The 26,209-nt window shown below is 40.1% G+C and overlaps 1 protein-coding gene across 11 annotated transcripts in view; it reads right to left on the bottom strand.

Annotated features, from left to right (window-relative positions):
• Nucleotides 1-26,209, bottom strand: part of DLG1 (discs large MAGUK scaffold protein 1) — a 159,312-nt gene that overhangs the window by 80,942 nt on the left and 52,161 nt on the right. For 7 of the 11 annotated variants that reach the window (XM_054175560.1, XM_054175561.1, XM_054175562.1 and 4 more), the window contains exon 4: nt 22,644-22,808. In XM_054175560.1, the coding sequence (XP_054031535.1) occupies nt 22,644-22,808 (165 nt within the window). Of the gene's footprint in view, nt 1-9,120; nt 9,421-22,643; nt 22,809-26,209 lie in introns of those variants that run through there. The other 4 variants (XM_009908740.2, XM_054175567.1, XM_009908741.2 and 1 more) reach the window with 2 other exon arrangements.

Raw genomic sequence — 26,209 nt, 5'->3', positions numbered from 1 at the left:
ACTCTGCTCCCTATTCTCTTATGAAAACCAAATACTGTTACCTGGGAGGCACATAATAGATTGCTCAACTCATTTCCACAGGCATTATTCTTAGAGAAACAATTTTCAATAAATACAAATACATATAAATAACTATATAACAAATATAGAATAGAATAAACCAGGTTGGAAGAGACCTTCAAGATCATCGTGTCCAAACCATCATCAACACCACCTAATCAACTAAACCATGCAACCAAGCACCCTATCAAGTCTCCTCCTGAACACCTCCAGTGATGGCAACTCCACCACCTCCTCAGGCAGCACATTCCAATGGGCAATCACTCTCTGTGTGTAGAACTTCCTCCTAACCTCCAGGTATGTGAAGGAGGAGAGGCTAGAAGACTCATCCAAAACATTCCCACAGTATGGCAGTTCCCATTAAATGTCTTGGTCAAATGCAAACTATTTTGCCCTGACCCTTTCTTCTTTTCTATGAACAGCGTGGGTAGGGTGCTTTGTTTTTATTTTGAATCACTGCTTAGTTGTATTATTTCACAAAACAGACTGTTGCAAGCAACTAGAACATGGTCTGAAAACAATTTAACACAGCGGGGGGAAAAAAAAAAAAAGAACTCACTAATGCCAAGATCAGCTTACAAGAAAGATAAAATGAGTCAAATGTTTGTTATCTGTCTGGAGAACACATCAGCTCAACTACATCCTAATGTGCAGCTAAACACACACAAACACAAAAGGAAGAGCAACAAATGCACAACAGAAACAAGCTGTAGAGCAAGCCTGATATATTAGAGAAGTGGGTTACAGGCAGCAAGATGAAATTCAGTACTGACAACCCAAGTCACATGGAATAGCAATAAACAGCACAAAGACACCCTGAGGAATATTGAACTGGAAAACGAGTCCAGAAGTGCTTTGGTTGGTGGCAAAGTTTCTTTGACATTATGAAAGATAGATGCATTCTCAACTCTCAAAAGAGAATTATCATCTTGCAGTCCAAATAATTCCTGGAAGAAACTCAAGCTAATGGTGGCTTGAAATGGCCAGCAATGATTCCAGGTAAACAAAGGATTATCTTAAAAGATACTGAAGCTTTCTGAATACAAAGAGCAACTTTTTGTACTTTTTTTTCTTGTTGTTGTCATGATGCACCACTTCCAAGGAAAACACTGACTTAGTAATTTGGACTTGTAAAGAAACTACTGCTGCTAATTCTACTTTGGGTAAAACCTGAAAAGGTGGATCCTCAAATGGTATGTTCAAGATTCAATAAAGACCTGCTAGGTGTGGTGACATTACCAAGAACTCAGGTCTCTGTATTACAGTTTTCTGATCTTCCTTGACAGATGACACAAGGTTATCAGTCTTTAATATGAAGCAGGAATGCTCCTATCCATGTTGTGAGGAGTAATTGGGAGGGAATGAGTCCTGGCTTAACATGTATCTGACAGAACAGTTACATCCTTCTCCAAGTTTAGTGATGTGTTTTTGCACACTGATACATGATGGTGGTGCTGTTCCTGTGCCTATGTTCCTGAGACCAGCACTACAACTAGAGTTCCCTTATATACTTGCTAGAACTTCATTACAGTGCTCTGTTGGCAAAGCATCTCTTGCAGGAACAGTCCCCACTTATCACAAGGATTTCTCTTGTCTTCTAACTGAAGAAACCTTTAAGTGTTTCTGAAATTATATACAGAACTATGTTATCTTAAGTTTAATGAAGTTTGGGAAGGCTCATTAGAAACAGCATTAAAAGAAGTATCCTTCCTCAGGGAAGGAAAGCATCCACTGGGACCCATCTGTTAAAGAGCCGTTACATGAAAAGCAAAGCATAAGCAATGTGGTTAAAGTACTAAACAGGGCTGAGGTACTTCAACTGCACATGAGATGCACTGCACCAAGAGACAGCTGTTTTCCTGACATTTTTTTCTTCCATGGATTTGGCAAAATGGTACAAAAAATGAACTGTACTGGAAATGCTTCACAAACTGCTTGTGCCTGAACTTCAAACAGTACTGTGTCAAATATTAGTTTGGAGTGTATGAAAGGTACATTCTTCACTCAGAACTGTCATACCCCTGGCAAAAGTGTGCACAGCCCAGACAGATAAGCTTAAGTCAAGAAGTTCATGTCTCACACAGACCTCTTGTATAAGGGGATCTACAGATACACACTGCAGGCATCTCACAGCAGCTCCAAATTGTGTGCTTGCTTCCGTGCACTGAAACAGTTGGGAGGCTGCGCCAGCGTCAAGGTGCAAGCAACAGCTATACACAGTAGTGTGTAGGTCTCAAAATGGATCAGCAGAATAAAGAGAACTGGCCTCAAGAAATGTTAGACTAATATATATGAAAAAGGAATCCCTGGTTATTTGACAAGAAAAATAAATGAAGAAAAAAAAAATATTCAAAACATCACCTATCAAGGACCAGAAGTTTACTAACACAGAGTAGTTTATAGAGGGCAGGAAACACTGCCAAGAACTGGGGAGGGGAAAGAAGTCTGACAAAGTATTTCAAACATGTTATACAGGAAAAGAGGAAAGGAAAAAAAGAAGAGTGCTCAAGAGCCTACCTGCTTCACTGAAAATTTTACTTAGTAATTGTTATTCATAAAGACAAATCCAAGTAGCTCCTCTGTTTTGGAGTCCAGGGGAAATCACTGGGCCAACAGAGGTTTTGGAAAAGAGAATCAAATCCTTCTCAAAAGAGTCTGCACAGCTACTGTGCAGATAAAGACTTCAATTTATGTTTGGGGCTTTTTTTGTTTGGCTGTTTTTTTAATAAGGCAACAATTTCTCTCCTTGAGTTACTGTGGAAACAAAGTTTACCAAGACACTGAGTTGGTTATAAAGTCAGTCTATTCAACTGCACAACACATGGGATGATGTCAGCTCTCAAACATGGGTGCAGATCATTCTAAAAAGACAAAGTCACATTTGCTAGAAACATCTAAATATTTCTGTTACATTAGCATCTTCAAACTTGAAGAAACATCCTGGACACTCTTAATCATAACTGAGAGTGCTCTTGATGTTGTCAAGCAAAAATAGAAGAACAGGAAGAAAACAGAACAAGATTCAATGGCTCTGTCAGACAGTCATTTACTTAGTAATTGTATTAAATGAAACACATACAGCAGCTTTGGCAGCACAACAGAAATGTTATACCACATGAACCATGCTTGAGCTATTTAGTAAGCTGACAGCTGTTGAGAGACAAACTGGCCTGTATTTGACTTCAAAACATTTTGTCAATCAATACAAGCCTCAACTGAGAGGATAACTAATGCAGTACAAGACAAATTTGCTAAGTTATAGAACAGACCTGAAGAGTCCTAACTTCTCCACAGGCTTCCATGCACATGGCTTTATAAGGCAAGACCCTGTTAGTTTACCTGATTTATTAGTTAGAGTTTAAGACAATGGATTAATAGGGCATCCAGAACCTGCCTTGCCTGAAGGTTCACAGTCTTGGGCACAACGTAGACAGAAAGCTCCTGCAGCAGCAGTAGTACTCCAAAAGCAAAAGATTCTGTGTCCCCTTCTCCTTTGCTTACCAGATTTCTGACTCATTCTGGGAAAAGTAATTTTCTTGAGATGTAATGGAACAGAAACATGAAGAAATTCTGTTATCAGCTCTCAAGTGAGCCAGAACAAGAGATGTGAGAGAACAGATGAGAGAAAGTAGAACCTAAACCCCCCCTGGCAGCAAGCAGTGTCTGCAGGTAGCTGGAGAGCCAGCTCAGTTCTTATCACCACTGCAATGCTGCAAGTGATTAACTGCAAGGAACACAGTGCACATCCCAGTGTTAAGTCACACAGGAGTTTGGGGAGGAATCAGCACGTCTCCTTACTCCACGGGCCTACTGGTTGACATCATGAGAGGAGCCAATTTGCTACAGCAGGGATTTAGCAGGATGCTACCACAATCTATATGATATTATGTGAGTCATGCTATATATTCTTAAACTGTATTAACACATTTTTTTCAACTGCATATCTCCTTCTCAAAAGTCAAGCAAGCTTTGCTGCCTTGAGAAGTTTCCATATTCACTCTACACAAAAAGTGTTTGCAAAATGAACCAAGGTTCCAGAGACAGTTCCTTAATGTTTGAGTTTCAACTATCAAGAATTTGCTATTTCTTAGTTTATTGATTAGAACACATTGCAATGATATCATTGCAATCATCCCACTTTTACCTCTGTTCTAATGACCTCTTCTTAGGACAAAGGCAACCAGTGACAGAACTGACATTTGCTATTACAAAACTGCACTACTCCATAGCTAAAAATCAAGAGCAAGAAAAGGAACTTCTTGCAATAGAACATATTTACATTTCACAAGGTGCTTTCTCACAGTTAAAATCATCCAAAGCAAATGCTATTTAAAGCTGCTTTCTCATGTGTTCATTAGATTAAAAGCAACAATTTCCAAGCAACTTATGCTGAAATGTTAAACTCAGGAAACCATTCTGTGAAAACAAATCCTGTAAGAACTTAACCCTATGTGACAGCTGGCATAATGAAGTCTCAGTTCCACCACTAAACTTGAGAGGATGCTAAAACAGTCACACGTCCATACCACAGTTTAATACTGTTCATAAAACACATCACCCACTGTGACACATCCTGATATGCCCCAGATAATTCTTATTTTAACTGCTATCAAATCATCTGAGTTTCTAGTTACAGCATCTTCCTGTTGCAGTTCCAGGTTTAATTCCAAGCCTTATATTAAGGTCCCCTTCTCCCTGCCCTTTCTTTGCTTTTCAATTTCTACTTAATTAAAACTCTGCACACTACACCAGAACTCTTTTATCTTTTCTTATCTCACATTTCCAGCATGTGCCTTACTGTTAGGACCTGTATGTCTAAAAATATATGAATACTTAAATACACAAAAATTATAGAAGAGATGGCAAATAGTGAATAAGAAATCAATTTTTGCAATCACTGGACTGCAAAAAGTAGAATTTAAAAGGGGGGGGGGAGGGGAAGAGGGGCAGGGTAAGGTAAAGATCAGGGGGTTTCATGATTCTGTTAAATGCACCTTACAACATCTCAGTGCTATTCACAGAATCACCAAGGTTGGAAGAGACCTCAAAGATCATCAAGTCCAACCTGTCACCCAACACCTCATGACTAAACCATGGCACCAAGTGCCACGTCCAATCCCCTCTTGAACACCTCCAGGGACGAGGACTCTACCACCTCCCTGGGCAGCACATTCCAATGGCTAACAACTCTCTTTGGGAAGAACTTTCTCCTCACCTCCAGCCTAAACCTCCCCTGGTGCAGCTTGAGACTATGTCTTCTTGTTCTGCTGCTGGTTGCCTGGGAGAAGAGACCAACCCCCTCCTGGCTACAACTACCCTTCAGGTAGTTGTAGACAGCAATAAGGTCTGATTACATACAGCATTTCACACATGCTAAAACTCTGGGCATAGTATTTCAGCAAACCTGAAAGCAATATCCTAGGAGTAATGACATACAGCAAAACTTGTATCCAAGATCTTGCAAGGAAGAGATATGACTGGGGTCCAAGAACTTACAGAAGCAGTTAATAAGCTCTGACATTTGAAACTAGTTTTTGAAATGACTCAGTAGAGTTAGGAGGGGGTTTCCACCCTCCTCCACCCCCAAATGTGTCCTTAAAAAAACCCCCAAAAAAGTAAGTATAAATTAGCACAGCATATTCAAAGAGCTAAAGAATTTTTTAGTATCAAATGCCAGAAGCACATTACACACTGTTACATGCCATGAACAGCCTAAATTCCTTGCTGTTAGAACCAGTTGAATGATGTGTGAGTTTCTGAGAAATCACTGTTTCTGACTTTACAGCAAAACATGGGCCAAATACTACTGACAGTTGAAAGTGCATTCTGAGACATGACAGCTGTATTCAGTGTCAGGAATAGATGCTTCTCAGAGCTCTGAAAATACTCTGAAAAAACTGCCCTGGATACAATTATCTTTGTTGATGCAATATGCATTATCCCCTTAGAACAACACTTCAAATTACCCAGTATTTTTCATTTGCATAACCATCTATTTACTCTGTTCCTGGCTTAGTTACTCACCTTTGTGACAGCATCAATTTCTTCTATGCTTATTTCATCCTTACCTTCCATTTCATGCCACAGATTTAGCTTTTATTAAGGAAGTTAGTTAAATTTGTTGACAAGAATGGAAAGATCAGCTTCGAATCAAATGGCCTAACTCTAACTGAATAACTAACTCCTCTTCACAGGGAGTGCAGAAGGAAGAAATAAATGCCTCAAATGCCTGTGCATGCAGCTTCCCCATGATCACAAAGCAGACTACAAGGCATGAAGGCACTGCTACCTCAACAGCTGCAAATGGAACAGGTATTAACCCAGTGGGAAGCGCTGCTGCACTATGGACAGACTGCAATGTCTGATCAGTGACCTCCTTGTTAAGTAAAGTAACATAACGTCTACAAATTACTACAACCATCTCAAGCTCTATGGAAAGCACCCTGGAGACCTGAGCTAGGTAAAAACACAAGCAGAGAGTCAGAATGCTTAATGTCTTCATTTGTACCTGTTCATGCAATCTTCTTTCCACTTCTGCCTGCTTCTTATGAAAGATGGGAGAAGTTAATCTTCTAATAATATCAAAAAGGGGCAGTACTAGTAAATAAGGCACCTTTAATGTTTGAAAATTGATTGGCAGTCTTTAGAGTGCTGTGGCTTTTTACAGCAGCCTTTCACTCCTGACCAGCCTTTCCCATGCCACAATGCATTTGGGCCCACGCATTCTTTTGGGCATCAACTGAGTGATAACTACAGCAAAAAGCAGTGCTACCATAGCCTTCTTCCTTGCTCTTCTGGGTACAAGAATGCCTCCTCAAAAATCCCCTTCCTCAACACACAGTGTCCCCTCTTTTGGAAAAGCCCTCTTGTTACCTTGCTGGAGAGCTGACCTGTTGCAAACCCCAGAGAAGTACAAAGACATTCAGCCCAGTCTCCAGGTGTTGGAGGAAATGAAGCATGATTCCAAACCACCCCACCTAATCCAAGCAAGCCAAATCAATGGACAGCTAAAAATGGGTGCTGTGCAGCAGATTCACAAGGAAAGCAGAAGACTAGTACTGAAGAAACCATCAGTTTAGTTTAAGTAAAGAATTTTGGTATCATAACAATAAAACAATTTAAAGCCCATCATCAGAAGCAGAATTTCAGACAGGGTTAGAGAAGCAGATCACCTCTAATTATTTATTTGGACTTTACAATGTGATCCCATTCCAGTGAAGAGAATCTGTCTTAAATGAGCACATAAAAATTGTCCAGAATGTTCAGAATACCAGATTGCAGAACAACAACAAAACAAAACAACCCTGAAAAACAATATTGCACCACAATGAGCAATCTCCAAATGTCTTTTTCCCTCCCTGAGGGAAAACAACTGCAAGGCGTGGATAAGGTACAAGGATAGTAAAGCATCTTTCCAAAGGAGTAGGCTTCAACAAGCTCTTATGTTTTCAGTGCACTGTTTCTGAGTATGCTCATTAAGTTGTTTGTTGTTTTTTTAACAGCCACTTCAAAATAATTTTCCCCCTCCTTTTGGCCATGAGCATGTATAAGCAGTTCTGTTGGCCAGAAGAATTATCAGGCTTTCACAGAGGTAAGCTCTTTTTCATGTCAGAACAACAGAACAAGCACTAAAGATATTCACAGTGTGAAGGGATCTCAGCATCTTTCTCTGGTCCAACCCACACTCAAAGCAGACTGTTCTGTATTTTATTTATCAGCAAACAGACCAGGCAGAGTAACTGCAAGCTCCAAGCATTCTAGCATTATTTGTTCAAGTACTAAACAAATAAGAGCAACCATAATATTGATTCAAAAGGCTAACATTGTATAGTTTTGCTTCAAAACATAAATTAGTACTTGAAAGCTATTATGTCTACATAATGCAGCACTTAAAAGGTGTATAATGACCCATTACAGAAACTACAGGATCTCTCTGTGACATTCATATGTATCAGCAACAAGAAAAACTGAAGTCCCCCTCAGACCTCCTATTCACTCTTCACTCTAAATTCACAAGGCAAACAAACAGCCAACAATAAGCAGACAGAGGAAGTGAGACTTCATCACCTTGGAAGCAATTACTAACGGATAAAATTATCTTAGTTATGTTAGTCTGAAGATAAGAAGTTTTTCTTTTCTTTTTAAAACATGTTCTTGTAGCACTTCAGGTTAAGTGACATCTTGACTGAAGCTGATTTTAGCTTGCCAATAACTAAACCAAATCAAATCTATCATTTTTAAACAATGCTGACATCTCAGCATTGTTCCACAGATCTTTGTCACATAATCCAAAGAGATATTAATTTGCTAATGAAACTCAGCTTAAAAAAACCATAAATCTCTCAACAGCAAACATCAGAACTCACCCCAAACCCACACACTTAAAATCTGGCTTGCCTCCTTTTACCTGCCTTTCAACAGTGATTAATAAAATACATTACTTGGTGCAGATTAGCAATGACTTGAAAAAGACTACGTTTCTCTTACAGACTGCACTATTAAATGTATATCCTGTACATAAAAAAAGGCATTCCTTAATCTCATTTATGGATTATTACCAGCCAAAACCCCCAGAAAACTGATACAGACTAGAATTTGTTGTGCTCCAGATCATTTGGGCTTTCAATAATTTAATCCTTTGAAGATAATTCCTTAACCAGGAAATATGTAATCATTATTTGACTTATCATCTTACTGCAGCTATGAAACTGATATTTTAACCTACATTATTCCCCTCCAGAGCTAGGCAGCAGAAAGCATGCTACGTTTTCCCAGTATTTCACTGTTACATGGAAGCATCTCAAAACTGAACTTGCTGCAGCCTCATCACTTTCAGAATGACTTAAAAATCTGCCCTCATTTAGTGTCACCATTTTCATGCTTTAAGGCTGCGAATTATGCAGAGCTCTGTAAAACAGGAAAACAAAAGCAGCCAGAAAACACTCTTCATCGATCAGGAGACCCTCTGAACGCATGCAGCCACACATAATTGCTCGTTGCGAGCAGCAAACCGCCAGCAAACATGCAAGACAAATAAATTCCAACAAGTGGCCCGATTACCTGGGTGGAGCTGGCAGCGACAGAAATGCAGTCAATGAACCCGTGCCTCCGAGTGAAAAACGCAACTATCTGCTGCCACCGGGAAGGCTCGCTCCGTAACTCATCTGTTGAGCCTTTCTTTGCCCACTGCTTGTGCTTTGGGCCTGCGGCCCCGTGGCTTGAGCTAGCATTGCCGCGACTGGCGCGGGAATAGAGCAGGGTGTTATTTCCGAAAATGTAATTCATCTCTGCTGCTCTGCAGGTGGTTGCCAGGCAGGCTTACTTCCCCTACCAGCTGCTGAGTGGTGAATGAGCAGCACACACACACAAAAAAAAAAAAAAGGGAAGAAGAAGGGCAGATAGAATTACAGCAGCATCGTTGACAAACCAGAGCAACAAAATTCTCGACAGCTGCTGATGTTTTGCTTCTCCAAGCTGTTTCGCCCCCTACGTTCCTCCTCTACCTGTGATTATAATGATGAGCATAATCTTGAGCAATTAAAAAAAATAATAATAAAAAAAGGCAGCAAGCAACTGTTTTTGTGGATGGGTTTTTTCCCTCCCCTTTCTCCTTTTGCAGAACCCACAGGGTCGAGAGCTTGTTTTCCCTTCCTAGCTGCCAGACATTAAAGAGAAATTGGGTAGCAGGTACAGCATAACGTTACAAATTCACAGCTCTGAGGACGGTGGTGGATGGTAACAGCTACTGGGTGGAGAAAGCATGGATCAAAAATAACCAAGTTTCAATCACTGCCTATAGTAAGATCCAATAGCATCTTATCACTTCCTTGCTTGCATAAATTATAACCCTGAACTGAACAACACAGTGAGCAGGCAGCATAACTGCACTTGCTCACTGATTGCCTTTCTAATGATGTCCCACAGAGCCAAGAGGCTTCAGCACCACGTTCGGAAAATGGTATTTCATACAGATGCCTTCGTTGCTTTCTTCTGCTTTCCCTCCCTTCCTTCATGCACAGAACTGCTGCAGAGGGAAGAAATCAGTGTCACAAAACGTGTTGCACATCGATGTCTAATGTGGTTGTTTTGCTGAGGGGGTTTTTTTAATCAGCAAGTAGAGATATTCATTTTAAACACTAACAGTCCACAGTCTCGTTCTCATTCTATGATTAATGTCTGGTGATTACAAATCCTATTTTCAATATTCTGTGACTGCAGGAAACAATTATATGTATGTATGCACATGTATATATTCATGATTCAACGTTATTTCTCACAAGAACTGGCCAAAAAAAGAAAGGTTCTTATTTTGCACTAATAAATTTTCAGAGCCACTATTTGGATTTCAAATTCAAATCACACAAGAGTTACTGCTATAGGTGTGCACCTTCTCTGCTCTCTTCACAGTAAAAAAAGAACTGACACAGCAACTACCTGAACTATCACATGGAATTCAAGTTACCTTACAGGATGCAACAAAATTTTATAGCCAGCTATTAAAAAAACCCAACAAAAACTGAACACCAGAACAACCTCAAGATTATTTAGGAAAATCAATTAAGTGTCAAAGCTTTCAGTACAAATTTGCCTTCAGACACCCCACGCACAGTTATCCAAACTGTTTGCAGTATCCCTCTACACAAAGTGCTTACCATGCCAGGACAAACATTTCCAGAAAGCAAACACTCTATACACGATGAACAAAGGCAGGAAAGTTCCTTAGAACACTGCCACAACTTACAAACCCATGATTCTGCAAATCCACTGACACATGATGTGAGTTTTAGTGGGGATATCCAATTCCCCCATGGGTTTTTTGTTTTGGTTTGGGGTTTTTTTGCTGCAATATACTCTTCTGCTAAAATTCTTCCTGACAGCTGTCCTGTTCCTTGGAACAAATTCTTCCTGACAGCTTGCTTACATTACAAGCAGAAATAAGTACATTAATTTAAAGCTGTGGTAATAAGATCAATGCACCATTTACATCTGGTCACTAGTACAGCTCGATACTGTATCACATACAAATATTCTGAGTACATCTTTCAGACTTGATTAATACTCACTACATACAATGGCTTATCAGGGTAGGTCATATGAAACTCAGACTTGTGTGGTGTCCTCAAAGCTATGTTCATAAGATAGATAACAGAGATCAAGAAACGCCTGAGACATAGTAGACGCAATGTTCCTTTTCAATGGACAAGCTTTTATGGCATGTGATTTCCTCTCATGGAAAGGCTGCAGCCCTACCTGAGCACTACCTTCTTCCAGACTCAGAGAAAACACCTGATGTGAAAGATGCCTGTGAACTTACTGCTGGAGAAACGTCTTCATTCCTGGCCGTGATTAAAGGTGGCCGGAACAAACCACAAATTACATGCTTTGAATTCTGAATCCTCTTGTTAAAAAAGGACAAAGTGAAAAGATTTTTACATATTTCTCCCTACAGCTTTGAATGTCAGCACTGCTGTACATTCTTAAATGACCTGAGAGCACAGTTTAATGCTTTAAAAAGGACTTTTCAGCATTTATTTACATATAAATATGTGTGTGTGTATATATATGTGTGTGTGTGTGTATATCACACCATAGGCTCAAACTGAGAGTCACCTGATAGATTATTGTTGAAAATCCTGACAGGAAACACCACAATACATGGACAAGCAAGGTACCAAGAACCTATTTTTTCTTGCTCTTATATGAAGATGGTTTATCATGTTCTAAAGATGATTCCCACCCGGCCAACAATCAACTGTGGCATCGCTGACAGATGTTAGAAATCAGCACTTTCCTGAAAGGCTTGTATGGACGAAAATAGATTCCTGAAAATGAAGATATGATAATTTCATCTCAATGGAGACAGAAATCCAGAAAAGTACTTAAGGAAGAGGTTATGCAACCACACTGGTGATACAAGACAGCAATCTGTGTCACCTACACTCCATATGGATGTTAATGATACTGAGCAAGATTTGTGGGTGCCTAAGACGACAGATCTGCAGTTATTTGCAGCAGGAGCCTGTACTGCGGTGATGAGATAAATCCTCATTTTTCACAAGTTACAAAGCAACCTGAAGATAAAGGCATGGCATAACCCTAGAGATGGTAGAGCATCAGGATAATGCAGAGCAGGAAAATGGTCACTGGTTATGGTCAATAGTTATACAGGGTGAAAAGACTTTGGAGCCTTGATAGGGTGCTTGGTGCCATGGTTTAGTTGATTAGGTGGCTTGGATTAGTTGATAGTTTGGACACGATGATCTTGAAGGTCTCTTCCAACCTGTTCTGGTCTATTCTATTCTAAGAGTATCGGTCCAAGAGCATTTCAAGAGAGGGTCAAACACCTACAAGCAAAGTGCTACTTGGACAGAAAAAGATGTATCCAGAGAAAGCAGACAGTCTAAGAATCATCAACACAGAGGCAGTAGCTGAAATTCCGTCTGTAAATGACAGCCTCTGAAGTCAAGAGGCAGAATGAAGAGGCTTACCAGGGAATCTCAGGAAGTTCTCAAAGGAGCTGAAAGCTTCTGTCAGACCTTTACATTGAGCTGATGAGAGAAACACCGAACAAACCCCCACACACAAAACCACACCAAACCAGCCACAACAAACCAACCAACCACTAAACCAAAAAAGTCCTTATTTATTGTGAGGCAAGAACTCAAAATTCACAGATTAAAAACCTCCCAAAACTAGCAACACACAAGCCAGCACATAATTAGGACTCTGTCAGCACACACAACTTTCTACACCTTAAAAAAGCAATTTAACTGTTAAGGTACATCTGCATCTTTCAGTAGGTAGAGAGTAATTTCATTTGTTGTGCACCCAATTAACAAGATATAGTAACCACTGTAATTGTTTTAAACTTAACATCAAGTACTTGGAATAAAGTTCCTCTGAATTTATGCCTGAGCCAATTTTTGTTCTCAGCTTGCTAGGACATGTTTAAACACAATATAATGCCATATTTTGATTTGAAAGATGGAGTCTTCCAGGACACAGCTTTACAAGCAGCATGAGCACCTTGAAATTTAAAATACACAGCCACAAAACCTGTTGGTAAAGGCAAACAGCAGTTGTATCTCAATTACAGTTTTAAAAGAGTAACAGGGAAATGCCTAAAGCATTTGAGAAGCTTCTTATGTTAGTTTTATTCCTATCCTGCTAAACAGAACGTTGGCTAAAAAAGCACAGACCCTAAAGGAATAAACTGAAACACTTTGAAAAATATTCAAGAACCACCAAAACACTCACAAAGCACTGCAACAAAGAAACAAAACAAGGCTTAAAAACAAAAACCCACAGACAAAAGACATAAAAGGTTGAGTGGCTCTTGATTTCGATAAAATACAGTTCTGTTTTCAGGATCGTTTTGAGTTTTAGCCAAAGAGATAAAAGAGAAGCGCAGAACATACTCTAAATACCCAGCTCTAGGCTGGGTATTTACCTCTCCAGGCAGGTGAGCAAAAAACACCACCAAAAAAGCCGATGAATTCATACCATTTTTCACACTTCTCAGGATTCTATGTTTAGTAAATTTTTACTGACATGGCAAACTTAATTCTCACTAACAAGCATATGCAATACCCTAAGCCAAAGCCCAGCAGTACACTATGCAAGCTGGGCACTGTGGAGAACAAGAATGTTAACTCCTTCTGCTAAGACAGATGAGAAAGCCTAGCTTAGCTTTTAGTGGAGAAGCAGGGTTGAACAAATAGCACTTGATCAAGTGTGATTTACACAATGAGAAGTAGGTACTTTACTGCCCAGTAAACATCCCAGCACAATTATTTTATAAGGATAAATGTCAGTGTGAATACTGAATATAGAAGATGGTTATCACTCATAGTACATGTCAGACAACCTACCGATCTGCGCAGATGAAATTGCCTGGCCTTCCGTACCCTGCTCATCAATCTCCTGCCGATCTTTTTGGCACGCCAGGCTGATAAAAACATCCTGTGTTTAATGCAAGTTTCTTTAGGCTTTCTTCAGACATCAAAATGAGCCCAACAGCACTGAGAGCTCAGGGGAAATCTCAGGCAAAAAAAAGAGTGTAACAAGTTATTAAGCAGACTTCATGTTGATTACTGTATCTTGGGTTGTTCTAATGTTTGGATTAATCCACAGTCCATCTGTTAGAGTTTTCCTTCCTTGTCTGTGCTGACAGGAATTTGTTGAACAGATCCCTAGTAAAAAAGGGGCAGATTTGCTCAACTGCTTCTTACCATAAGACACAAACAAACAGCTTTGCACACGTTCGTGTGTTCTTCAATTAGAGGCAGTTTAAAAGCAGTGCCCTATCAAGAAGGCAAAGCATTTTAAAGACTGCAAAGCATCTCCACTCAAGAGCGACCATGAAAATATGATGCTAGTCCAAAAAGTAGCATTTCTAAGGATATGTTCAGGCTTCTCTTTATAATTTCAACTATATTAGGTATGTTCCTAACTCCAGAAGTACTGTCTTCCTGCTAAAGATAACATAGAGCTCTAGAAAGGTCTCTATTTAAAAAAAGGTAACAGCTTGCAGCTTTCTCACCATCATAACCAATCTTGTAAACTACATGTCAACCAGTCCTTAATTTCTAAATGGAAAAAAGTATCTTCATCTTCAGGATAATCTTGCCTACCAGCTCAGACAGGAGTAAGATTCAGCAAATAAGTAAGAAAATGCACTACTTCACCCCCTTGGCTCACCTTGAACAAGCCTAGATCAAAATCATAAAGACTATCAGTTCCTGGAGAGCAGGAAAAAAAGCCCAAACTCTCCTAAAGAACACAAATCTATTTTAACAGAAGCTTCACACTGCAAGAGACTTCTGGGAAAGTACCTGAGGGAATGGGGAGGGATTGGAGGGAAGACACACTAGGAGATAAAGAGTAGGGAACCTCTTACGCTTTTCAAGGCAACATTCAGATTCAGGGGGAAAGGGAGCTCTCCTGCAATCAAGGCAGCATGTGTGCATGCACACATTTACATAAGCACTCATTCCCCATGCAGATTAACAAGAAGGACTTAAATAAAAGTGCTTGCTTCTAGTTAAAGAAAAAGGGCAGAAGAGACAAACAGTATCAGCTGCAATAGCCTCCTCGGTGTAGCCAGAAACCAAAGGACTATCAGCAGCTGAAAGACTCATGTCAGAGGCTGACTGTATATTGCCATGTTCAGGGGTTAAGGCAACTATTACCTTCTATTTCTGAACATCAATTCATATTTCTGAAACAACCATTCCCTAGTAATTTTCATCCTTTTAGTGACTCAGCTGTACTAACTGTAGCTTTATTCAGATCTCCTGACTAAGCTCTCTCCCAGACTGGAAAAGAGAACTGGAGGAGTCAAACTGCTTCATTTGTCATTGCACAGTAGCTGCTCTCTGCCACTGACCCTCTTACTCCTCATTTATTAACCAGTTCTAGATTGGTAAGACTTCTTCATAATGATATGGAACACTGCAGTTTCTAGAGTGATAAAATAAGGCAGTTTTACTGCCATAGCTTCTTCAGATGTTCCTTGTATTCCATTTGCCATTTGAGTGTAACCTGAGTACTGAGATGATCATTCCATTAATCTGTTATAACCCTGAGCTCTCTTCCTCTGAGATGATGCAATGAAAACACAAAGTTCTCCCAAGATCTTTCTGGAAACCTCCACCTAGCATGATTATGGATCTTCTTTCTTACCCTTTCCTTAAAATTAATTTAAACTGGAAAAGAAGAAGAAGAAGAAAAAACCCATAAACAAAAACTCCACAAACCAAAACCACACACCAAACCCACCCCAACAAACCAACAACCAAAACCACACACATGACCAAAACCAAATTCCCCCCTTTTCCCTTTTTTCCTTATTCCATGAAAGCTCAGATTTCTCTGTAAGCTTTTTTTTGAAGAATTCTATTGTGTGCACCTAAACCTAGAAATCTGTGTCAACAAAAATTTCGTTAAGCACACAGTTTAAGTGATTTGTGCAGCAGAATGTCTCTTTTCAGCACTTACATTGCTTTCACATCCACTTTCTCCACACACTCATTAAATCTGCTCTTCAGAAGGGTTTCACCATGTTTTGACAGGAAAGAGAGTGAGTTTTCATTTCTCCTGTCCCTTCTGGATTCTATTTTAAGAACAAGCACCACCTTGCCACATTTCATTCCTGTGATACCACAGACAGTTTAAGTAGACTATTGTACAGCATTGCAGCACTAATGGTTAAGTAGTTTCACATTGCAGTTAAACCATTAAGCTGAAACACTATTAGGTTCAGGAAATAGTTTTCCAAAGACATCTAAATGTGTGGGGGAAAAAAGCAGGCAGGCACTACATAGGCACAAGACATTTGTTTCATAGATTAAAACTACAGTGCCTGTAGTCAACTGGACTGCTGTACTAGCACTACAAAGCCTGCAGTGTAAGAAGGTTTGGGTACCACTGATGTGTACACTAAGTATGGAGTATCTGCCACAAAGCTAGGGGCCACTACTTCTAAGCAAGATGTAAGGTAAGACTAAACAGCACTTCTCTTACACAGCAAGCAGACCAGGTCAAACTAGCTAACTTACTGCCTATCTTGGTAGTTAATAGTGTAAGCAGAGAGTAATCCTTTGTAGCCCATTGCAGCATCACAAGCTCCAACAGTTCAGAGACACACAGAGCCAAAGAAGGTAAACTGTTTTACTGCTTTGATTCTAATAAAGAACTACTTTTGCTTTAATGCAAACTGAGCCTGTGTAAGTTGAATTTTGCCCAGATCTGACACTGCTAGTAAAAGCAAATAAAGCAGAAGGCCACTGACACAGGGCAAAGCCACTGGCTGAAGAGGTGCTCAACACAGCATCATGTAAGTTTCAGACCTAGCACCAGATGCTTCACTTGGGCAAAATGAGTCTTGCAGTTAAAAACTGGGGGGGTAAAACTCTCATCTTTTATCACCACAGAACAGTATTTCACCTTAGTTTGAAATATTTCACTGTTCCAAGAAAGAAAAATAGCACCTCATTTGCATTTCATGTCATAATATTATGAAGTCATCATTTTCTTCACTGAAATGTTTACATAACGACAAAAGAATCCATCACTGTGCTTGAAAATGGGAAGCAGCATTAATCCACATATCTAAAACATCTTTTTAAATTGAAAGAAAAAAAACCCACAACAAAACCTTTGGCACGGGGAAGTAGGGATTTTTACTGCATTATCTGAAGCTCAAGCAGAACACAACAGCACTCCGCCAGAATGACAGCTCTTCGCCAGAGATCAAACAGGCAGCGGTTAATAAAAAAGCCAATCACTGCACTGCCTGATCTGCTCAGAATTGACTTTTCCCAGCATGACTTGTAGAGAGATGATCATTCCTGTGAACACAAGACCAGCCAAGCAGCCAGCTGTGTGGCATGAAATATGTACAACATGCAATAATTACGTAACCATAAGCTAAGGATTAATATACCTCCTCTTCCTCCCCCAACCCATTTCTCACAATTCTTGGATTATTCTGCTGCTTCACCAATGACTGCACAACATCATCCCAAAGATGCCAAATACTCAACCAGCACACCTTCAGTTCCTCATGGCTGTGCTGTTCAGTCAGCAATTAAAATCTTCCTGTACATCACATGAACAATTTTTGCTACTCTACCCAACTAATAAAGCTGGTAGAATATTCAGCTGTCAATGCCTGCTCTGTAGGCAAGGACCAAATCAAGTGCAAGCATTTTTCTCATGTCCACTGAAGAACAGCATTATGGTGAAAATCTCCAGAGATAGATGAGCAAAACAGGATTTGGTTAAAGAAAAAAAAGTAATTAAGAGACTTATCTGAAACAGTAAGTCTAAGTTGCTGCTACTGCAGGCAGCCATACCATGCTATCATTAATAAAATTAACAAGTACTTGGAAAACTCTCTATAGTCTTGTATAAATTTTGAATGGGAAATGTGGATATAATGGAACTGCATTGAATACTGGAATAACATTTATTCACAATGGTCTTGGTGTGTCTTTCCAGTACAAGATATATTTAGCAGATCATAAATTACGTATTTTCTTTGGAGCTTCTCTATTACCAGGGAAATAACAGCCCAAATTATCAACATATTGTACACAAGCATAGTACACATAGTACACAGCCCCTGTACACTGCACTGCTTAGGCCACACCTCAAGTCCTTTGTCCAGTTCTGGGCCCCTCAGGTTAGGAAGGAGGTTGACTTGCTGGAACAAGTCCAGAGAAGGGCAACAAAGTTGGTAAGGGGTTTGGAACACAAGCCCTATGAGGAAAGACTGAGGGAGCTGGGGTTGCTTAGCCTGGAGAAAAGGAGACTCAGGGGTGACCTTATCACTCTCTATAACTACCTGAAGGGAGGTTGTAGACAGACGGATGTTGGTCTCTTCTCCCAGGCAGCCAGCACCAGAACAAGAGGACACAGTCTCAGGCTGCGCCAGGGGAGGTTTAGGTTGGATGTGAGGAAGAAGTTCTATACAGAGAGAGTGATTGCCCATTGGAATGTGCTGCCTGGGGAGATGGTGGAGTTGCCGTCATTGGAGGTGTTCAGGAGGAGACTGGATGGGGTGCTTGGTGCCATGGGTTAGTTGTTTAGGTGGGTTGGATATGATAATCTTGAAGGTCTCTTCCAACCTGGTTTATTCTATTCTACAGAAGCCCCAATATGCAAGCCACAATCAGGGGGTTTTAGACTATGGAATTGTCATGCTAACATCATAAATACACAGTCAAGATTCAAGCATCTTCCCTTGCATACACAGCTTTCTTTAAATGAAGAATACTGCAACTTCAGAGAGGTGGTGGTGGTGGGTTTTCTCTTATTGCATCATGACAACGTTCCCTTGCTCAAAGCTTTTTTTCTTTGACAGCAGATTTCCACTTCACAGATATGATATCAAACAAATTTTTAAACCAGGGCAGATTTCACTTGGTTGGAGCCGGTTAAGAAAACCAAACGCTCAAATGCAACCAAGGCCGATCTGAAAGTGTGGTATAGAAAGGCTGAATCCAGTTTCATTTGGTTGGAGCCGGTTAAGAAAACCAAACGCTCAAATGCAACCAAGGCCGATCTGAAAGTGTGGTATAGAGAAGCTGAATCCAGTTTCCTATGCGAAATAAACCCTTTGGTACTATTGCCCTCTAGTGGTCAACCTCGGTAGCAACGCATCGCTGCAATTACAAAGTCAGCTCAACCCGACCCCGTTTGATTTCCGGACTCGAGGAATCTCGCCTTGTAATCACAAGTTTCTATGAGGAATAAATTCTGGTACTGGCTGCCTGCCTACCTACCTACCTGAAAATATTCTTTAGAACATCTGGGACAGAATGTTTGTGAAGGATTTGAAGTCTTGACCATTTTCACTACCTATTCATTGTGCTCTATCATTAAAAAGAAAAAATAATAAAAATTAACGCTTCTCTTGAGAACAAACGTAAGCTAGTTAAAATTAAGTGTTTTCCTGCTTCCCTGTCTTCTATTCACGTTCTGTATTACTGCTATAGAGTGCAGAGGGCTGGCTATAGAAGGTGATGAATTCTTCAAAGCCTGGTTCTGCTGCCCTCTGCAGCATCTCTTTTGAAACAGCATAGGATCTTAAACCCACTATCTACCCTTGTCCTTCAAACTAGTAACTCTATTTCAAATGTCAAGTGTATTTAACATTTGTTTTAAACAAAACAAAACAATTATAACAGCCTTCTATTATTATTTTACTAATTTTAAAAAACATCCTCTCTTACATTTAGTTTCCTTACATCTTGTCCTCAAAGTATTGCTCTGGGTGCCTAAAACCTCTACACTACAACAGTTTCCTTAAGCAAATGTACTAAACAAAGCAAATCGAGATCTTATGTATCAGCTCAGCTCAGAGCTGTTGGTGCCAAACTGATTTTCAGCACAAGCTAAGCCAAAACATTGAAGGTCTTGTGGACCATCAGGCCAAGAGATGAGAGGACCAGCTATGCTAATAATACAACAGCAACCTTGGGGGGTTTCTGACAGAGTCAAGTTCTAACAGCATTTATTCCAATAATGTTAAACCAGCCCCTGACTGAAATTTTGTAAGCTCAAGGGCATTTTACTTCAAGGTCACAGAGACTCCTCTAGCCTATGCAAGTATAGATGTACCCCCTTCTCTAGAGACCTCAGACTCTGATTATAAATGATTAATGCAAAGAAGTTAACTTCTTCAGAAATGGAAGCAGTAGCTAAGAGCAACAGAATTGGAAGTTCCACAAAGTGCTGGTAAACAACTGAACCCTGAAGCACCCACCCCAGTTTTCAGGTGAGCAAAACTCAGAAATTTCAGTTCTAACATAGGTTGCTCTGAAATTAATTGTTACCTGAAAAAAAGAAACACCAGCAAACAGATGCATGGTACCAACGGTAATCAGTTGCACAATGACACTTCTCTTGCACACATTCTTTCCTATCAGGTGGTGATGACTGATTTGAGAAAGGTACTAACTATCCTCCTTAGAGAGTTAAGATACAGAGTGTTGTGCAAAGGTCTCACCACATTTTGTAATTGTACTTCCAGGCTGCTTAACACTATTTCCAGAAGAGTTCAAATAAAACATTCTTCCTTCCTTCCAGAATTGCATATTCAACATATCCCAAGAAAATGAACATGCTTTCAGCTTAGCTCACATATGAGCAGAGAAAGGCAAAGTACAATCTTTCACATCTGTTCACCAGAAACACCTCTTGAGTTTTACATCACTGACTTCACAGCAAGTTACTACAGCCAGAAAAAGCTGAATTAAAGCACATAATCAGGAGTCCCATACAACATTCTAAATGCAAGCCTCACTTGTTTGTGGAGAGGTAAAAAATGAAGTCATCTTCCATGGAACATTAATATGGCCAACTACAAACCTCACTTTGTATTGCTGTAGATGGCTATAGGTAAAAATACTCTGAAATGAAGCTGAACAGCAGATCTATTCTGAGTAGCCTGGTTTTGCTTAGATGCAGGTAGCCAGGAAGGGTTTACAGCCCTCTGAACAGTCTCCAGTACCATGAAATAACACCTAGTCACTTCCAAAGAACAGACCTTCAGCCTCACACACCCACTGCACAATTCTTTATTTCTATAAGTTCTGGGTAGTGAAATGCATTCTACTCAATCAGTTATTACACAGTTTTAGTTTGCTCCTTTGCCTTTTTAATCCCTTTATGCTTCCTGAAGTACAAGGCCAACTAGGAAAAGACTAATTAGGCAAAGCTTGTGAATAAACAGAGTTGACCTTCAATTCTCAGCAGCAGAGGATTTTTGTTACTAGATGATCCTTGAGGTCCCTTCCAACCGAAACTATTCTATGATAGTAGGTGCACATGAAATGTGTTGTAGATACTTTTTGAATGTCAATGACTTGAGGGAATAAGACATGAAAGAATGTTTCTGTGTGTCTACATTCATAAGCAACAAGAGGCTGAGGTCCTAGCCATTTTCAAAAGGAAAGGTTTGTCATGTTAGCATTCTTAGAAAGCTCTCCAGAGGTTAATATAGCCTGCTTCAAAAAGGTTATTCATTACAGCTTCAAGAAGTCAGATTTTCTAGCTCTTGAAAACTGTGGAAGCATACAGAGAGTTCATCACTGAAAAGAAATAATTGTGTTCAATACCAACATACCCATTTAACAAATCTTACAAAGGCTGGAACACAATTACTAAACACACCTGCCCACTACAGCTGCTTCCTCTACAAGCCCACTCTAAAGAGCTGATAAATTCAAAGAGATGTTTCTTTTTAATAGAAAACAGATCTGGAAATGCAAGGAGGTTCAAAACCACTTTCTTATTAAAATATAGCAGCACTTTTTACAGTACTCTGCCAAACTCAGTCACTGCCACACACCACTGGTTCATACCAAGATATAGGTCTACCAAAACATAAGGCCATCTCACCACTCTAAAGCCCAAATACTCAAACTATTTCTCTTTGGGGTTTTTTTGGGGGGGTTTCCTTTCTTTTTTTTCCTTCTCTTTTCTGAAAACAACCATAAAGATTCAAAGATATTAGAGGAAATAGCACCTGGTCTGGGACATGGACACTTTATACTCAGAATGCTATTAAGCCATGTCTCTCTCTACTAACCCAGTAAACAAAACTGCCTGCTACAACCTTCTCCAAACCTGCACACTCAGTTTGCACTCTTCATTTTCTTCAACTTGCTGGAGCCATCTTGAGACTAACAATGCTGCAGACTAAAAAACTCCAGAGATGTATTATACTTGGCTTACGACATTTTCCACACAGCTTCTTAATTACCACATTGAGAAATAAGCTCAGAATGGATTCTACAGGATCCTGACAGGAAACCCAAAACACATCTAACAACAGTTAACTGCAGTGCTCCTGAAGTTACCTACATTAGTTATCTGGGCCTTTTACTCTCTTGCATATTCAGACAGACCTAAATCAGCACCTTAACAACTATGAAGTGAATTTTACAGATTAGTAGTTCCACTAAAACACACACAAGCAGATGTACTGCATGCATTTCTCTCTCCCACAGCATTATATCCCTGGGGAATATATTAGGACAGTTTGCTCTGATTGTGACTTTGAAAATGCCTACCTTTACTGGTGAAATATGAGAATGGGAAACAAATCCATGGACATTCTCAATCTGTGACAGGTTCTTCTCTGACACGTGAACCAGCTCTGGACCTGTCACCTCATTGGTGATGTGTGGAGAGCTGTGCTCCTGTGGAGGTGTATCTTCATCCTGGTAGCGGTATTTCTGAGGAAAACAATCAGAGAAATAGATTAGGCCACCACAGACATTTGAACAGATTACCCAGAGAACCTAGGTCAGACAGAAGTATTTCTTTTTCTGCCCATACTGAATTCAAGGCAGTAAAAATCTAGGGGGGAAAAAAGTCTGAATTAGTATTTTCAGTCTAAAGACTAATCCTATCAAAAGACTGTTCCAGCCTTTTTAGTCTCCCCTAGAACTACCATGAAGCTACCCAATTCTCTTTTGCCTGTCTGCAGTACAGTAACCTGTCCTCGAACACTTCTCCAAACAACTTCTTCCTTCATTAATTGTTTTTCTTTCCAACACTATATTCACTAATAGCAGACACTCTCAGTACCAACTGGATCCATCACCACGTCCTACCTTCACAAACAGCCAGCCTCAAAAGCTTTTGTCTGTACTTCCAATTTAGAACACACACACACACTTATCAATAGTGTGGTGGTTTTTTCTTCTCAGCTACAGTTTCATCTTTTATACTGAGTTATCCATACAGCAATTCATTACTGCTAACTTCATTGCAAAACAATAAAATGTGGGTTGGCTGCTAGACAGATTAAGCTTCCCCAAGTCTTCAAATAGAAGCACAGGACACTATTTCACCTGGCCTATTAATTTGCATTGAATTAAAAACCAAAACAACATCCAGAACCTATTATTTGTCCACCAGAGATGCATTCCTTTCAGACTGTGCTGTATCCACACTTGCAGGTCCCTACTCAAAAGCATTAATGAAATCAAGAACGCACATAATAGCCAACCTTTTCTCTGGACTGCAGAGCTAACAAATCATCCAGCACCTTTTAAGTGCGGAGCTAACAGGTGCTCACATTACATACTCACATCCAAGCTTCACCCTAGTTTCACCTTTACAGTCTCAGCCAATTCTTAGGTGCTTCAGGTAGTCCATACATTTTATTACTGCTTAGAACTAAAGCTAAAAGCTGAAGTATTTGTTGGTTTGTTTTTTTTTCCTTAGCAGAGTTTACTGTGTCCATAAGATGCATTTCAATGTTTTGTATCTTCATTCACACTGCTACACTCCAGAGCACATAGACAGTTGTAAGTTGTTTACAGGGAAAGCACACTGTATCATTAAAGGCACAGAAAAACCTTCTAAACACCTAATTGTTTTAAACTTGGATAAAGCTATTTCCGTTATTGAAGTATAATTACAGCAGAAGATATTTCCTTGGAGTTTATTTAATAGAATAATAAGACCTCTTTGCTACAGCTGAAGTCACCACACTGCATCATAATCCAGTAGATCCCTGTGAGCAACCCACTTGCCTCTAATCAAACCAACACTACATCATGGCAGTACCTGATAAACAATGCATGGTAACAAGCCCTCTTAAGTGACAAGCAACCCGAATTTCAGGATACCACAAAGATCCCTGCTCTTAACAGAAAAGTCCTGCATGTTACAAAGTGATCAAGCCTACACCATAAACTACCCAGAAACTGTTTGAAATGATCCAGGGGTTACCAGCTCCTGTAATGCTTAACCAATTCATTTCCTGCCAACTCAATTCTGTGTGCATGTCTTACAGGAAGACTTTTTTTTGCCTAGCCAGCAAAACCCAACTTTTAAGTATGGTCACATAGGACAGCTAAACTCCTAATAACAGGACTATCATGTATCATGCTTTTCCCTGTTTCACAGTGCCCAAGGAAGACACCACACTCTCTTCCTGTCTTCAGTTCTCACACTCAAATCAGCAGAAAATTGCTCACCTTTTCCCCTCCTTTCCACTTTCTCTTCTGTAGACTCATCATATAAGAATACTGTGGAGTTTCGCCAGTAAAGAACTGGCTGAATGGGGCTGCTGACATCACACAACTAACTTGTGCTGAAAGAGGAAGGATTTGTTTGCTCTTCTCTTTTCTGTGCCATGCTGTTCAGGCAACAGTAGGACACCTTGGGAGACAAGCTAAGTTCCCTTCCTAACTCAGAAGGAACAACTTGTGGCCTTACATTTCTACCACCCACTGCACATGTACCAGTCACTTTGCCCCAGGACACACCATGCCCATCCCATCCTCCAAACCCCAAAAGAGCAACGAGCCCATACACAACCAGACAGAAAAGACATCAAAGATGCACAGTTTTTTACCCAGTAACTGATATCAGAGATCTCTGAAGTGATGACCCTGATGTACTTTAAAAAATAAACTAAACAGAAATAAAAAGCTTTATCCAGCCTACTCAATTCAACCCTTCATTGTTGAGACTACACAAGATGAAGTGTTACCATATGAGAGAAACTATGCTTTTAAAGTATCAGAAATTATAAAGTAGAAACACTACATTTTCTCTAAAAATGCCAATGATTAGCAGAGAAGCACAAGGCAAAAGAAATTATTCCAACAAGGAAAGCAGGAGCCTTAAGACTTCTGTTACTACAAATTATTCCCAAACACTTCCACAGCTTCTCCTTCGCTGGATGGCAAAGGAGAGGTGGGGAATGCTGATGGTGGTGAAAAATTGCAGTGGTTACTCAGAAAGCCCTGTATTTTGAGGCCCTCAGCAGAGGTAACCAAGCCAACTTAGTAAGTCACTACTAGCTGAACAGTTCTTCTTTCCTTTCCCTGCAGCAGCAAGATGCTAGACTGCTCAGCCTCAGACTCCTGCCATTCATTCATCTGTTTTCTGACACGGACTTGTTTTTAACATATCAAAACAAAACCCTGACAGGAGTTGACATTAACTCTCTAGAGCAGCCATGTTAAACACTGGAAACAGGGAAGAACTATCATTTAAAGAACAGTGTTGGCTGAAAACACAAGTGAATATTGTCACAGCATAAATCAGGTCACACGGGAAATGAGAGAACATACACAGTATCACAGTGTCGCCAAGGTTGGAAGAGACCTCAAAGATCATCAAGTCCAACCTGTCACCACAGACCTCATGACTAGACCATGGCACCAAGTGCCACAGTCAATCCCCTCTTGAACACCTCCAGGGACAGTGACTCCACCGCCTCCCTGGGCAAACACATCAGAGCTTCAAGAAGCACCAAAAAGTCTTGCAGCATCAGAAAAGCAGGAATTCTGCTAGCTTAAAGGAGCCTGCCCTGCTGGTGAAGGCACTATTTGGCTGGACTTATGATCCAAAATATCCCTGCTAAATCTCAAACTTCTATTTGACTATAGAACATAAGAAAACAGGGTTTGAAAGTGGATTAAGTGCCCCAAATCATCTCAGACAAGACTCTATGGAAAGCCTGAAGTGGATCCTTTCAGTCTTACTAAGGAAAAAAACCCCCAATACACTAATAGAATAGTCACAGGTCCATCAAAATTCATTTCCTTCATGTACCAATCGACACCTTTGGGTAAAGTACAGGGTTACCTTGATTACTCTTTTCCTGACACCA

This window comes from Dryobates pubescens, chromosome 32, assembly GCF_014839835.1.
Source record: "Dryobates pubescens isolate bDryPub1 chromosome 32, bDryPub1.pri, whole genome shotgun sequence".
In the NCBI taxonomy this organism is placed as follows: domain Eukaryota; kingdom Metazoa; phylum Chordata; class Aves; order Piciformes; family Picidae; genus Dryobates; species Dryobates pubescens.
This window is presented reverse-complemented; position numbering and strand designations above follow the sequence as displayed.